At 34.6% G+C, this 14315-nt stretch overlaps 1 protein-coding gene across 1 annotated transcript; it reads right to left on the bottom strand.

The window, feature by feature from the left end:
* Window positions 1–225: 225 nt before the first annotated feature.
* LOC122217075 (integrin binding sialoprotein) lies at window positions 226–14095 on the bottom strand. Its single transcript, XM_042933969.1, has 7 exons — window positions 14037–14095; window positions 11382–11449; window positions 11250–11300; window positions 11077–11154; window positions 7099–7164; window positions 1832–2002; window positions 226–1234 (listed from the first exon to the last, which is right to left on the bottom strand). The coding sequence occupies exons 2-7, from the start codon at window positions 11433–11435 to the stop codon at window positions 698–700; spliced, it is 957 nt and encodes a 318-aa protein (XP_042789903.1). The 5' UTR covers window positions 11436–11449; window positions 14037–14095; the 3' UTR covers window positions 226–697.
* Window positions 14096–14315: the final 220 nt, after the last annotated feature.

The raw sequence follows: 14315 nt of genomic DNA on the forward strand, positions 1-14315 counted from the left end.
ACCATGCCCGCAAGCATGTCAAAATATTAGTTATGTTGATTTATCCATGATAGAATACTTCTAGTTCTTCTGAGTTTTAAAGCATAGTAGAAATAAGCTTTTATCCTTTAGCTCAGTTATTCCCCACTGGTATCATATTTTTCAGTTCTGAATCTCTCATTTTTTCCTTAATTATAAGATATGGAAGATTGCATTTTTTATTTATGATAAAACCCATAGGTAGAATATACATAAAGGTCACATAAACATACATGAAGATGATAATTAAACACAATATACAGAGTTGGATAGGCAGTGTGATTAAAGAACTACATATTTCGTTTATAGTGTCATTAATGCCAATACATAGAAGCACTTCTTGCATGAAAAGTATGTTTTAGCAATTAATAGTGCAAATACGTTAAAAAAATATTTATAGAACTACAACCTCCAAACATTTAATTGAACTCAATCTCATGGATTGGTTTACCACTTGATAAATGGCCCTGATTTATAATAACCCTTCAATAACATACCAGGGAAAAGCAACAAGAAGCCCATTACTCGCAGAAGCAATTACAGAAAATTACTTTGGAACAGTAGCACCATTCCACATTATAATATGCACATTTGTTGTATTGCACCTTCCTGAGTTGAACTTTGAAAATGGTAGCCACACAAAATGCCAGAATGAATGAATTCATCCAAGGCTGGACTTTCACTGGTGGTAGTAGTAATCTTGACCATCATAGCTGTCATAGCTGCGCCCTTTATAGTAGCTGTACTCATCCTCATAGGCTCGGTAATTATCGCCACGAGGTTCTCCATTCTCGTTTTCATAGACTTCATATCCATTGTCATATTCATTGGTGCCTGTTTGTTCATACTCTTCCTCATATCCAGTGGTGGTGGCTTCCCTAGATGGTCGGATGGTGGTCCCATAGAGCTCTGGTGGTGGGGTTGTAGGTTGAAATCCACCATTTGGAGAGGTTGTAGTCGTGGAGCCACCATTGTCCTGCCTTCCAGCCATTGTGGTTCCTTCTGCATTGACTTCAGTGACACTTTCTTCTTCACCTTCTCCATTGTTTCCATCACTGCTGCCATTGCCATTTTCTACCTCTGTGCTGTTGGTGCTGGTGCTGTTTATGCTTTGTTCATTTTCATCCACTTCTGATTCATTTTCTTCATTTTCTTCATCTTCCTCTTCTTCTTCATCACTTTCCTCCTCTTTTGTAGCCTTTTTTGTATCCCCAGCCTGTAAGGAAAAGTTTAAAAGGATCCAGATTTGGTGTGAAAATGTAAAAACTTAAGACCATTATTTCATCCAACACAGGCTGTACCTACAGCCTTGTTTCAGATGTATTTTTGAATTGAAGCCAGTTTAACTTACAAAAGAATTGGTGAGTGTTTTAAAAATTCAGAACTAGTACCTTTGATGGGTGTTTTAGAAATTCAGAATTAGTACTTTCGTCATTGGGTTTTGATAGAGAAAATGTACTTGATAAATAAGCTTTCCTTGTGGGAGATGCTTCCCATAGCTTTGCTATTCACTTTGTCTGTCTTGGAATCCTCTTCCCTGAAATGCAGTGGTATCTTTCAGGACCTTTTATCCATTGCCAAGATGCTTGTCCTTAGTCTTCTGTTATAATGTGGAAAGTCAGTGTAATAACATGGGAAGAGAATTTGCCTGGGAAAAGATATTTCCTTACTTGTAAACAGGGAAATTGAACCTGCTCTTGCTTTTTCAATGAGTTAATGAAGGTAATGTAGAACACCTGTGTATAGTGTCAAGCTAACCTTAGATTTCAGTAAAGAAATGAAATCAGATTTAACATTTTTGAGGAATTATTACCTTTTTGGGAAGTTGGATTGCAGCTAAACCTATGTTCCCTGTTCCAGGTGTGGTCTCCTCTCCATAGCCAGGTGTAGCAGAAAGGGTGGTGTTCTCAGCCTCAGATTCTTCATCTTCATTTTCATCAGAATTTGCATTCTCTTCATTGTTTTCTTCTTCATTTGAAGCTTCCTGGTAAAGATATCCAGAGCAAGAAAAGTTAGTTTATTTGGAAGAAAACTCAAAATTTATTGGAGTCATGAGCCATTACTGAGAAAAACGTATTCCTCAGCCAACTCATCACCTAATGTTAACAATTCTGCTTCCTCTTATGACATTTGCACTTCTCACTTCTTAGAACTCAACTCAGAGTTATTTCATTCTACTCACGTCACTATAGTCTGTTTTAGATATTTCTGTATTCTATTTTATCAATTCAAAAATGTTTGTGTAATAATTTCAGCATATCTGACTACATGGTATTTTATTCTACAGGCTTTAGGCTCTTAAAGTCTTACCAATACTATTATAACATGGTAGTAAATAAATGCTTACATTTGCTGACAAATAAGCTGAGAACTTATACCTGTTACTCCTTATAGCAGCCTTGTAAGGTAGGATTATTGTTCTCTTTAGAAAGGGAAAGTGACGGACGCCTGGGTGGCTCAGTCAGTTAAGCGTCCGACTTTGGCTCAGGTCATGATCTCACAGTTTGTGAGTTTGAGCCCCGCGTCGGGCTCTGTGCTGACAGCTCAGAGTCTGGAGCCTGCTTCAGATTCTGTGTCTCCCTCTCTCTGTGGCCCTCCCCTGCTCACGTTCTGTCTCTCTCTGTCTCTCAATAATAAACAAACATTAAAAAAAAAATTGGAAAGGGAAAGTGAGCTCAGAAAAGCTAAATAACTTGCTTAAGGTCTTATGCATGATGAAGCTGTATCTTTCTAATAAAAAAACAAAAAACCCCAGCCCTTTCTAATGCACTATGATGTTTTTGTTGAGGAAGAGGATTTATGTGAATTGTTCACACTACACCTAGGATATTTTTTCAGAAAGGAATTTTTATGGAAATCCCCCTCTTCAAACAAATTGATTGCATTTCTTATTTACTACCAAAAAGAAGTGAATATATTTCATTTGCTTTCAAGTGTATTTAGAGAAAAGAACCATATTTAATTCAAAATTTATCTGGCAGTATATAAGCCAATTTTGTGTTGTATGCAGTATTCAGAAGATTTTAGACATTTGACACACAATCAATTTTTCTGTGCAGTGAAGAAGCTAAACACTCCAAGAAATTTTTAGTGGTTATATTATGTTATTGCATGATTTTTTAAAAAAATTAACACTCCTCAAGTGAATGTTTATTATAATCTTACTAATCTTACTATATAACCTTATTGAACATTTTATTCTTTGCCTTTATGTTGTCAGGCAGTTATTTGTTAATTGAGTTAATCTCCCGATGTGATTCATAGCTAATATTAAAAGTCAGGGATTCAGGGGAGCCTGGGTGGCTCAGTCAGTTAAGCATCCAACTTCAGCTCAGGTCATGATCTCACAGTTCGTGGGTTTGAGCCGCACACAGGCTCTGTGCTGACAGCTCAGAGCCTGGAGCCTACTTCGGATATTCTTTCTCTCTCTTTCTCTCTCTCTCTCTCTCTCTCTCTCAAAAATAAATAAACATTTAAAAAAGTCAGGAATTCATACAGAGAGTTTATTTACTTTAAGTACTGGAAAATTGAATTCATTTCAGTGTATCTAATCTCTTTAGATGATGACATTAAGATAAGTTTTAAGACTTTAAAACATGGATAAAGAAGATGTGTGTGTGTGTGTGCGCGCGCACACACACACACACACAGCTATGAAAAAGAATCAAATCTTGCCATTTGCAATAATATGAATGGAGCTAGAGAGTATTATGCCAACTGAAATAAGTCAGTCAAAGACAAATATCATATGATTTCACTCATATGTTGAATTTCAGAAACAAACCAGCACAGGGGGAAAAAAAGAGAGAGAGAGGCAACCCAAGAAACAGACTCTTAACCATAGAGAAGAAACTGATGATTACCAGAGGAGAGATTGGTGAGGGGATGGGTTATATAGGTGACTGAGATTAAGGAGTGCACTTGTAATGAGCATCAGGTGTTGTATGGAAGTATTGAATCAGTTTATTATATACCTGAAACTGATATTACTCTGTATATTAACTAATTGGAATTTAAATAAACACTTAAAAAAAGATAATGCACAGATTTCAAAACAAAGTGGTAGAAGAAAAAAATGTTTATATAAAGAAAAAAAATAAACACAACCCAGGTTTAGCTTGCCTTATTACTAAAATAGAGTGGCTAAAGAAGAATATGTTTGTTTCATCAAATTTGTAAATTCCGATGTTTCAATAAACTCTTGGGGCTACTAGAGTCCACCCCTAAACAGTCTTTAAGCCAATTGTGTCAAATATCCCACAAACACCATACTGTTTATTTATTCATGTTTATGCTTTATTCCAACAGACTAAATCTTTCAGGGCAGGAGGAGGAAAGATTCTTAGAGTAGAACATATAATTTGGGTCCTGTACCATCTTTTTACACGTGAAAAACCTGAGGTCCAATGAGATAAATGGCTCACATGAGGTCAAATAGATGGTGGTTCACTAGTGGCAAGGTCATGAGTAAAGATCCAGACTCTCAAATCATGAAGTTCTACATTTTCTCCTACAATGCCCTTTCTTTTCTAGATACTTTCTTTTTTTTTTTAAATATAATTTATTGTCAAATTGGCTAATATACAGTGTGTACAGTGTGCTCTTGGTTTTGGGGGTAGATTCCCGTGATAGATACTTTCTTTAAGGATATGATGTTGCAATGAATTAAGAAGGAAAACAGGTCAGTTTGTTGATGGGTATTAACTTCAAATATCTTTTTGAATAGAAAAATTAGTATTAATGTTTTAAAACTGTTATTAACCCACTAGACTGGCTAAAATGGCTGAAAGACACAACTGTTGGTGAGAACGTGGAGTAACTGATATACTAATAGAGGGAGATCACAGTGCATTTGCTTTGGTTACATCTACTTAGGCTGAACATATGCATACCTTTTGGCCTCCAGAAATAAATGCATGTGTTCACCAGAAGGAGTACTAGAATGTTCATAGCAGCTCTCTTTGGTATAGCCCAAACTTGGAAACTTCCCCAAAGGCCCATCAACAAAAGCATAATACATTGTGGTATATTCACTTCATAAGATACTCACAATGAGAATGAATGACTTAGAGCTGTAGAACGATATGGATTAACTTTTGAAGTTGGGAGTAGAAGATGCCACGCAAAAAAAGAGTATATGATACATGATTCTATTTTTATAATATGCAAAAATGGGTGAAAACTGTGAGGATTCAAAATAACAGTTGCTCTTGGTGGGTTTGGTTAATGAGTAAAATGGAACACAGAGCATATGCTGCTTTTTGATATGGGTGCTTTTTGAAACTGTGTGTTCAATTTCTGAAATTTCAACGGTCTGTATACATATGATAATTGTGTTGTATATATTATATTTTTATAAAGTTTTTTTTTAAAGTGAGGCTGAATAGTTTAGAAATGGAAAAAAAACTGTGATCATCATCAGATAGAAAATATGCCTAAGCACCCTCTAATGTGAATACCATTCCTGGAGACTCTATGTATTTAACCTGAATTGCCAATGAAATTTTAGGGAAGAAATGGGGAAAAAGGAAGTTCTAGAATCTCTTCATGATAGAAGCCTTCGGATTTATGTATCCACTTTTCTATGATCACTTTTAATGAATGATGTTTGGAGTATTTATTCCTCCGAAGTTTTCAAAACTAAACCACAAATATTTTTTGGGCACCATATATCGTAGAAGAAACTGTGCTAAGCAGTGTGAGGAGCTATAAGGAGGATACAGTCTGTTTTTCCCCAAACTGGAGATGAAACCTATGGTCTCTTGCCCTCTGGGTCATTAGGAGTTTGCAGGTAAGTTTTGGGAGGATAGTAAATGTTCAGAGATTGTTGACAAAATTTTGAGCATGTGTGATTTCATCATAGTTTTTAAACCTTACTGTCCTCGATCCTCAACCTCCATCATAACAAATGAAGAACTATTGCCAAAAGGTATGCAGTCTAATTGGGAAATCTACCTGGCAAAGCAATTTTGCGATCACTGTACAGCAAAGAGCTGTAGTTAAATAGATTACCCCAGCTTAGTTCTTGTGTAAGATTACTATATGGAATTCCTGGCAAAATTTTGTGGGATTTAGTAGGTGGCATTTTTCCTGGTACTGGCTTGGTATTCTTGTAAGGTCTTCCCTTAAGCTATTAGGGTAAATTATAGTACTGGAAATGATACTTTTATGGTTAAAAAAATAAAATCAAACGAATTATTTGTCACTTTTAAAGTTCCCATACCATTTTGTTTTCAAGATAGCAGATGTTTATCCATGATCCATTTTTGACTGTCATTGCCCCTTCATAAATAGCACTTAAGAATACCTGAATTTAGAAGGTCCCCAAAGCAGTGGATAGCTATAATTGACTATCCAGGAAAATGTACCTAATTAGTATGTTTTCTTGAGCAAGAGTGTCAGTTATAAACAGGTTAGCACAATTTCCAAGGTATACAGATGAATTTTAGCTGTGAACTACACTAATTTGAGGTACTATGGAGGACTATGTATAGAATATGTAGTACTATATGTACTTATACATCTTGAGTATTTGCCTTTATGTAAGACCATAAATTTTATTTTTAGACAAAATGACATATGCAATTCCCGTTTAAAAGAATAACCATACTTGGTGGGTCAAGAAAAACAGATGAATCATAATAATATTGTAGAGGATATAAGATTAGCTTTTCATATACTACCCACTTAGTAAGTTGAGCTTAAGTTCAGTCCTTAAAACAAGTATTGCACTGAGTTTAGGTACTTGTCTTTTACCATCCTGCACTATCCACCTAAATATAAATGATCCTCCCTTTTCTTTTTATCAGAATGTACATTTCTTCCAACTTATAACGGAGACATTTTTGTTTTTGTGCACCACTTATAGGTAACTTGAACGCCAAATGCAGTAGCATTTTAAACAGGTCATTTTAGTTTATTCTAATTTAAATAATATTCTCCTTGTCCAAAATAGAAGACTGTGGGTAGTTGGTAAACTGGCAATGGCTTGTTTGCTAAGTCCAGACTACAGTAGACTAGTTTCCTATTAGTTTTCATGCTGCCTGGTTTGTTTTGAAAAATCCTGCAGAAATTCCTTACCTCTTCTTCTTCCTCCTCTTCTGAACTGTCACCGTCTCCGTTTTCTTCAGATGAGTCACTGCTGCTCTAAAAAAAAAAAATACATCTATATATATATGAATTCATACATATATGAATATATGGGTACATATATAGGTACACATACATTCAACACAAAAGGAGATTTCCTGCTGATTGAATTAAGATAAAATATTCACAAATATTTACTGAAACTAATTAGTATTGCCATCTTGATTTATTTCTCATGTGAATTTAGTTCTCATGTGAATCTGAGAAAAAGATATGAAGAGATTGGGAATATATAAAATGAGGTTGGAGAGAAACAGGTGCTTTATAATCAAGATATGAAACGAGGTAGGCATTTCAACCCCAAAAGCATAGGAAATATGTTAAAACATTTTGTATATAAAAACTAGAACAATGAATCATGGAATTGCCTATGTCTGCAAGGACAAGATGATTATCTGATTCAATTTATTTTACAGAGAAGGAATCAAGCCCAGAGCTGTTTTGATTTCTCCAACACTTCGAGGCAAATGAACTAAAACACAGATCACATTGTTTTATTTCCTTTATAAAATATAAATGAAATGATGATTAGGGTTGTTACGAAATAAAAGTTGTTACTGAATGGTTCTCTTAAATAATGAGCTCTCCTGATGAATTTAAATTAGAATTTGACTTGAAATTAAATTTGCATATAATTTTTAGTATCTTTCAGTCTAATTAAAGCTAATCCATAAAATAAGGCTCCCTCTATATATAAATGGGATTTTATATATATGAGGTAAAAATTATATAAGAGCAAAATTAATTCACTTCATTTAGGAAAATTACAGAGTGCCGTGCCTCTAAAGTGCTCAATATTGAATGAGAACATTTTAAACCAAGGAGTCTGTATATAAAAATATAATTATAAGTTAATGAGCTTTGCTACTTTTTAAGAGGAAATATAAACCTAAACATCTCTTACCGAGACTTTAAAACAGAGGAGACTTTTTATCTTCCAATGATAAATTGAATTTTCCCTCTTTTTCTGCAACTACCCCTAATGGCACCAGGTAGATAAATGGATACCCAACTTAAGATTCTGTCATTTTTAAGAAAAAATTTTTAATGTATGTTTATTTTTGAGAGAGAGAGCGTGAGCGGGTGAGGGGCAGGAAGAGAGGGAGACACAGAATCCAAAGCAGGCTCCAGGCTCTGACCTGTCAGCACAGAACCCAACGCAGGGCTTGAACCCACGAACTGTGAGACCATGACCTGAGCCGAAATCTGGCACTTAACCAACTGAACCACCCAGGTGCCCCAAGATTCTGTCATTATCTGCCCTGAAAATCTTAGTTTTGATTCTGATGATCCAATTAAGCACTCTGGGTGTTAGAAAACAGAGATGCAGAAGAACCTCAGGATTAGGGATCAGATATGAGGAAGCACTCGTGTGTCAGTCCTGCTCAGGGCTGTCCCTGTATGGCTCATTCTTCACGTGGCCATGCCATCCACCCAAGAAAAGAGAATTATTTGTCCTCTTGAGCCAAGAATAACTAACCTTGGGTGGAAAAGAGAATAATTACATCTGCTCTTCCACTACCATGACCTTAAGGGTTGTGCTTTCCTAGCCCAGAGGGTGAACAAAACATAATATTACATGTAAACTATTTCTGTTTGTTAGTTAATAGAGAGGGCAGCATATTTCTGCAATGTATTTTGTCTCGGTGGGAGTGTTTGAATCTTTTTATAGGTTTCCTCACCTCTAGCCTTCTTGCTATCCCAACCACTCTTCAGTTAGTGTCTGCAGTGAGGACAATTTTAAAACTTCATGAAATCCCCTGAAACCTTGGCATTTTCTTTTTTCCTTTCTTTCATTTATGCTTTATTTCCAGTTTTTAACGAAGTCATATTCTTCTGGAAGTCAAATATATATATGACACATATATGTATGTATGTATATTTTACCATTACTCCTTTCAGCTTCTATCACTCCCATTTATTCAATCCCCAAATTACATTTCAGACATTGTTTTGAGAATGAGGATAGTAGTAAGAGATGAAGTTGGAAACATAGGCAGTCTCCCTGTGTCAAGCACTGTGATAGCTAAGATAAGTCCAATAAAAGAAATATAAAGTTTCTGCCCTCTAAGAATTCACACACAATTCAAATAATATTTGAATCCTGAAAGAAACAGTTTCCTCAATTAAAAATGCTTAGGGTATTAAGCTTATTTATACTTCCATCTCTATAGCTAAGCGGATAGATAAGCAATGGGTAGATTGTTGACAGCTTTGAAATTAATATGACATATTTCATGGAAGTTGGTATTTTAGAAACGATTATATATAAACACATATTTGTTTGATTAAAACATTAATTTCAAAGCCGGTACAGCCAATGCATTTTGTGATGACAATCTGGGCACCAAATACTTGATAGACTTAAGAGAATAAATAATATAGAGCTATGGAAAATATATAAGTAGACATGTAAGGGAGAAAATTCTGGGAATCAAACTTTGCAAGTAGGAGAATAGATCATAAATACTAGGTCAGACTGATGGATTAGGGCATACATTTTATTGGATACTTTTTAAATACAACTATTTTACAAATTCTACATTATTTGAGATGAATTTATCTGTATATAATTTCTCTAAATTTTTTATATTAAAGATCTACCTAAAGATCTTTGAACTTTGAATTTATCAGGAATGAAAAATATAACCTCTCCTAATATCTTTTCGCTATAGATATTTTAATTGGATCACATTTATATTTCTACAAAAATTGATAGTTGGGAATATCTCTTAAGTACCTGATATTTTAGAAAAATTGAGGAGCTATTCAGAAATTTAAATTTATTACCATTTCCATTGAGTTTAAAAAAGAGAATGAAGCACACATTTAAATGAGCAGTGTTTATTTGTGGGCCTGAGGTATACCAAAGAATGGAAGACAGTTCTGAAAACCCACAACTCTTGTATCATCTATGCTCATATTTCTGTGGCCACACACATTCCATAATTATTGTGGTGCTATAAATACTTTAAGATTATCATTTCCTATCATTGTATGATTTGGAAATGGGTTAGCCCAACATATGGTAGGATGCTCTGCCAAGCCACTGTGCTGAGGCATCATTTTCAGCATCTTGACTGCTCTTAGTGTCCCAGGAATCCTGGGTCAGATGTGCATAATTGGTGCCCTGAACCCAAACCGTATAGTAATAAAAATAGCACAATTCTGGTTTGTCAAATATTTTAAATCAATACCACACCCTCCAGTTTTCAAAGGCCTTCTTCGCCGGTAACCCATAAAAAGAGAAATTCTTATTTTTAGTATTTGTTATTTTCTTTTTTGTTTACAAGTTTTAAGGATGTTTTTCTCACAAGCTTTTAGTTCACTTCATGAATTTTTTCTCTTTCCTCTGCAGTTTTTGAACCATGCTTCCATTATAGCTAAGCTTCAATACTTGGCATACTGCTCTAGTGACCAACACAGGTCAGAGGTTCAGAAAATCCTCAGCAATCACGAATGTTATTTTAAATTGTCTCTGCTGTTTATGAAATCAATTTTTTCCTTACCAATTAAAGGACTCTAAATTATTAGGTCTAAAACAGCTGTATGACAGTATTGACTCAACTATAGTATGACAGTTAGTGGCCTTATCACTGTCTTAATTGTCAACAACTGGTAAAGTTGTCCATTTTGTCAGTGTTAGCCAAAATACCTGAACTCTATGTACCAAGGTATTTGCTTTTATTATATCATTCTAGACTGGGCCCAAATGGTTTTATTCTCTGTGTGTATATCTCTGCTTTAAAAGAGAACTTAGGAATAAGTTGTTTTGTATTAAAAACAAACTTTTTGTAGTAAGTCTTTCTGGCTGAATTTTAGTGAGAGTTGAATTTTGGCATTTTGTAGTTAAATTTGATTACCTTTAAATTATAATGGGTGAGAAAGAAAATTAATTTTTATACTTACCTGAACTGGAAATCGTTTTAGAGGAGGATAAAAGTAGGCATTCTTGTAAAGGTAATATCGTGGCCTGTACTTAAAGACCTGCATAAACAGAGTAAATAATATATTCATGTTTAATATGCAATAAATCTAGAGTAAGTATAGTCAGACCAAGAAAGTATGCTAAAATTAATTACCCCATTTTCTTCAGAATCCTCTAATTTGGCTCTTCGATGCAAATTTTTCATCTGTTTAAAAGAACATTTAATCATTACATACATGAAAAGACAAAAATGGAAATAACTATAGATTTTTAATACAGAACTTACTGAGAAAGCACAGGCCATTCCCAAAATGCTGAGCAAAATTAAAGCAGTCTTCATTTTGGTGAATGTTTCTGGAATTAATGAAGTGGTAAAGTTAATATATATTAAAACTAAGAGTATAACTTTTTTTTACTCATACTAGAAGAACTATTTAATTGGTTTTTGTGTCTGTCCAGTTACAGTTTTGACTAAGACCAAATTTCTGGCTTTTATTTCAAAATTGTTCCTCTTTGTTTTTAAGTGGTAGAAAACTGACTTTGTTTAAATAATCTTGAATTCCATATTTGGTTTTATCTATCTATCTACCTATCTATTTATTTTAAATTTTATTTCTTTTGAGAGAGAGAGAAGGAGTAGGGGAGGGGCAGAGAGAGAGGGTGAGAGAGAATGCCCAGCTCATGGGACATGGGGGCTCAGTCTCATGACTGTGAGATCATGACCTGAACTGATATCAAGAGTCAGATTCTTTCTTAACTGACAGAGGCACCTAGGAGCACTCCATATTTGATTTTAACCTATCTGCTGTGATTTGTCAGTGGCAGACCATTTCATTACTGTAAGGGGCTTGAATGCTTAGTGTACTTCACGTTGAGCAAAGAGGCTTCCTAATATCATTGACATAGGAATGTCAGCTAAGGAATTGAATTGTTAGTATATGATCTGTTTTGTTTATAATTAAAAACTAAGTAAAAATTGAATACATTTATATGATTGCTTTTACATCAGTGATTGTACAATGGGTTTTGAACTATGAGTTTTTTTTTTAACATGAGAAATAGGAACTGTTTTCCTGTGGTTACCTTAGAGAAAAAAACTTTCTTTTTTTTTCAGTGTATGAAATCCATAATATGTGAAATACTATTCTCATAGCATGTAGCACCAAACAGCCATGTCTAAGAGTGATTCTATGGGAAGAGCTCATCAGACTTTTACCTTGGGATATCAGGGGAAAATTTCCTCAAATTAGGTTGTTCTCCAGCTCCATTTAAGCTTTCCATGACTAGTGCGGGAGACTATCACAGGATGGATCAAGGGCTCTTCAGGGTCAGGGCAATAGGCATCATGGAGACGTCAATGCTATGGAAGGATTGATTCTGAAATGCAACTCTCAGAATGGGAGTAGTTCCCACACAGTCCTGGGGTTTGCAGTCATACAGAGATCTCACTTCTACATAGATTCCTCATAAGTAAAAAGAGAGGGATAGTGAAATCATATTCTACTTTAGTTTTATTCTATTTGATAAAATCCTACTTTAATAGAGGTTGAATAAACTTAGCTGAAAGTCTACTAATACCCATCCACTTGCACTGACATATACATTTAACTGAGAGTGCTTAACTGAGAGTGACAGCTTTGGCAACATTTTAGAAGCAATATGTAATGGTGGTGGCAATTTCCCCATAAACACATTTGGAAAAGTAATATTTAAAATGTATGAAATCCATGTATTCTGTATTCTGAAGTTTGATTTTGCATTTTGTCATTAGCCAGAATTTATGGCATCCTTACTGAGTATCTGACACTAAAACATTACACAGAATAAGACTTAACTTGAAGAAGGTGTCTTGGGTCCTAAGTCACACTCGATTTGTGGCAGACTGGGTCTTCTGATTTTGATGCCTATATACTTCCTCATAGTTCTGTCTAATTTTAGTAAAATTCTTAGTGACCACACCACGATAAAGAGGCTTTGCCCCAAAGGGGGCCTATCTGTATAAGATGTTTTTATTGCTATTGGGGTGCTTAAGTAATACTTCGAACTTTTGTCACCCATGGTCAGACTCACCAGCAAGTGGGAAGATTATTACTCTGTAGCTTTATGAAAAGAGTTGGAATATTTATAATGTCTTAACTTAAAACTTAAGTATATATAACTGTATACAGGGTTTTGATTACATAAATTTCTCATAACAAAGCATAAAAACAACTAGATGAAAACATAGTACGAATAGTATAAAAAGAACCAAGTGATTCATGTAGGCAGCAATTGGCTGCCTACATAAATTTCATTTTATTTACTTTATGATTCATAAAAAACAAAGACGTCTATAGTGACCACTACTAACCCAGACAACAATTCAAACATTCTTAAAGGATAGTTTTGAAAATCTAATTATAAGTTTTCATTGGGAAGAGTATGATAAACTACCAGCATTATTTATTTCTCTAGTGTTGATGTATTTTTCCATACTGATTTTAGAGATACGGGATATTAACACTTGGAAACCAGATATATAACATATTGAAAAGATATTGTATGTAATTGAAGTATAGATTAGGCATAATTTATGGAGAAGTCTGCCTACATTGAGGCAGATTTAGAAGTGAAAAATAGTATTTCAGTCAGCTTATCTTGAATACATCAGAATGAGGAAACAGTTATTTGTGAGATGGAGAGATAGAAAGTAGTTTTATAGTTTACGTGCACAATATTAAAAACTTATTTACATGCATAGGTTAATAAATTTAACCTTTTGGAAAGAATCTAAAATCTGAGGTACTAGTTTAATGAGAAGCCAGTGTTAAATTACATACAAATTACCTTCTATACAATGCAGTAGATCAGCATTTAAATAAAAAATTCAAAGCCACGTCCAGAGATCTAAAATGTGGAGTGTTCGATTTTAAGAAAATGAAGTCGTCATATTAAATCTTACCCTTTTGCAGTTCTGGAGTGAGGAGACAGGCTAACAGGAGTGAGTGACACAGATTGAATATTTCCTCTGCTCTCTCACTCACTCATTTGCTTACTGTGACTGGCTATAAACTCTTCCTTGCCTTCTAACAGCCAATCACTGTCAGGGGCAAGTGATGTCAGAATGTGGATTCTCACCAGAAAACCCCCAAACTTCAACACTTTTTCAAGACACGGGCTCAGTTAAATAAACATGAAATGTGGTTCTAGTGCCAAGAGGTTTGCATTGTGGAATTTAATT

This window comes from Panthera leo, chromosome B1, assembly GCF_018350215.1.
Source record: "Panthera leo isolate Ple1 chromosome B1, P.leo_Ple1_pat1.1, whole genome shotgun sequence".
Classification (NCBI taxonomy): domain Eukaryota; kingdom Metazoa; phylum Chordata; class Mammalia; order Carnivora; family Felidae; genus Panthera; species Panthera leo.

Coding starts and splice junctions, on each gene's coding strand:
- LOC122217075 (XM_042933969.1), bottom strand. CDS start 11,435: ATGAAGACTGCTTTAATTTTGCTCAGCATTTTGGGAATGGCCTGTGCT. Junction 11,155..11,249: donor AGGATTCTGAAGAAAATGGG/GTAATTAATTTT, acceptor CTGTTTATGCAG/GTCTTTAAGTACAGGCCACG. Junction 7,165..11,076: donor TAAAACGATTTCCAGTTCAG/GTAAGTATAAAA, acceptor TTTTTTTTTTAG/AGCAGCAGTGACTCATCTGA.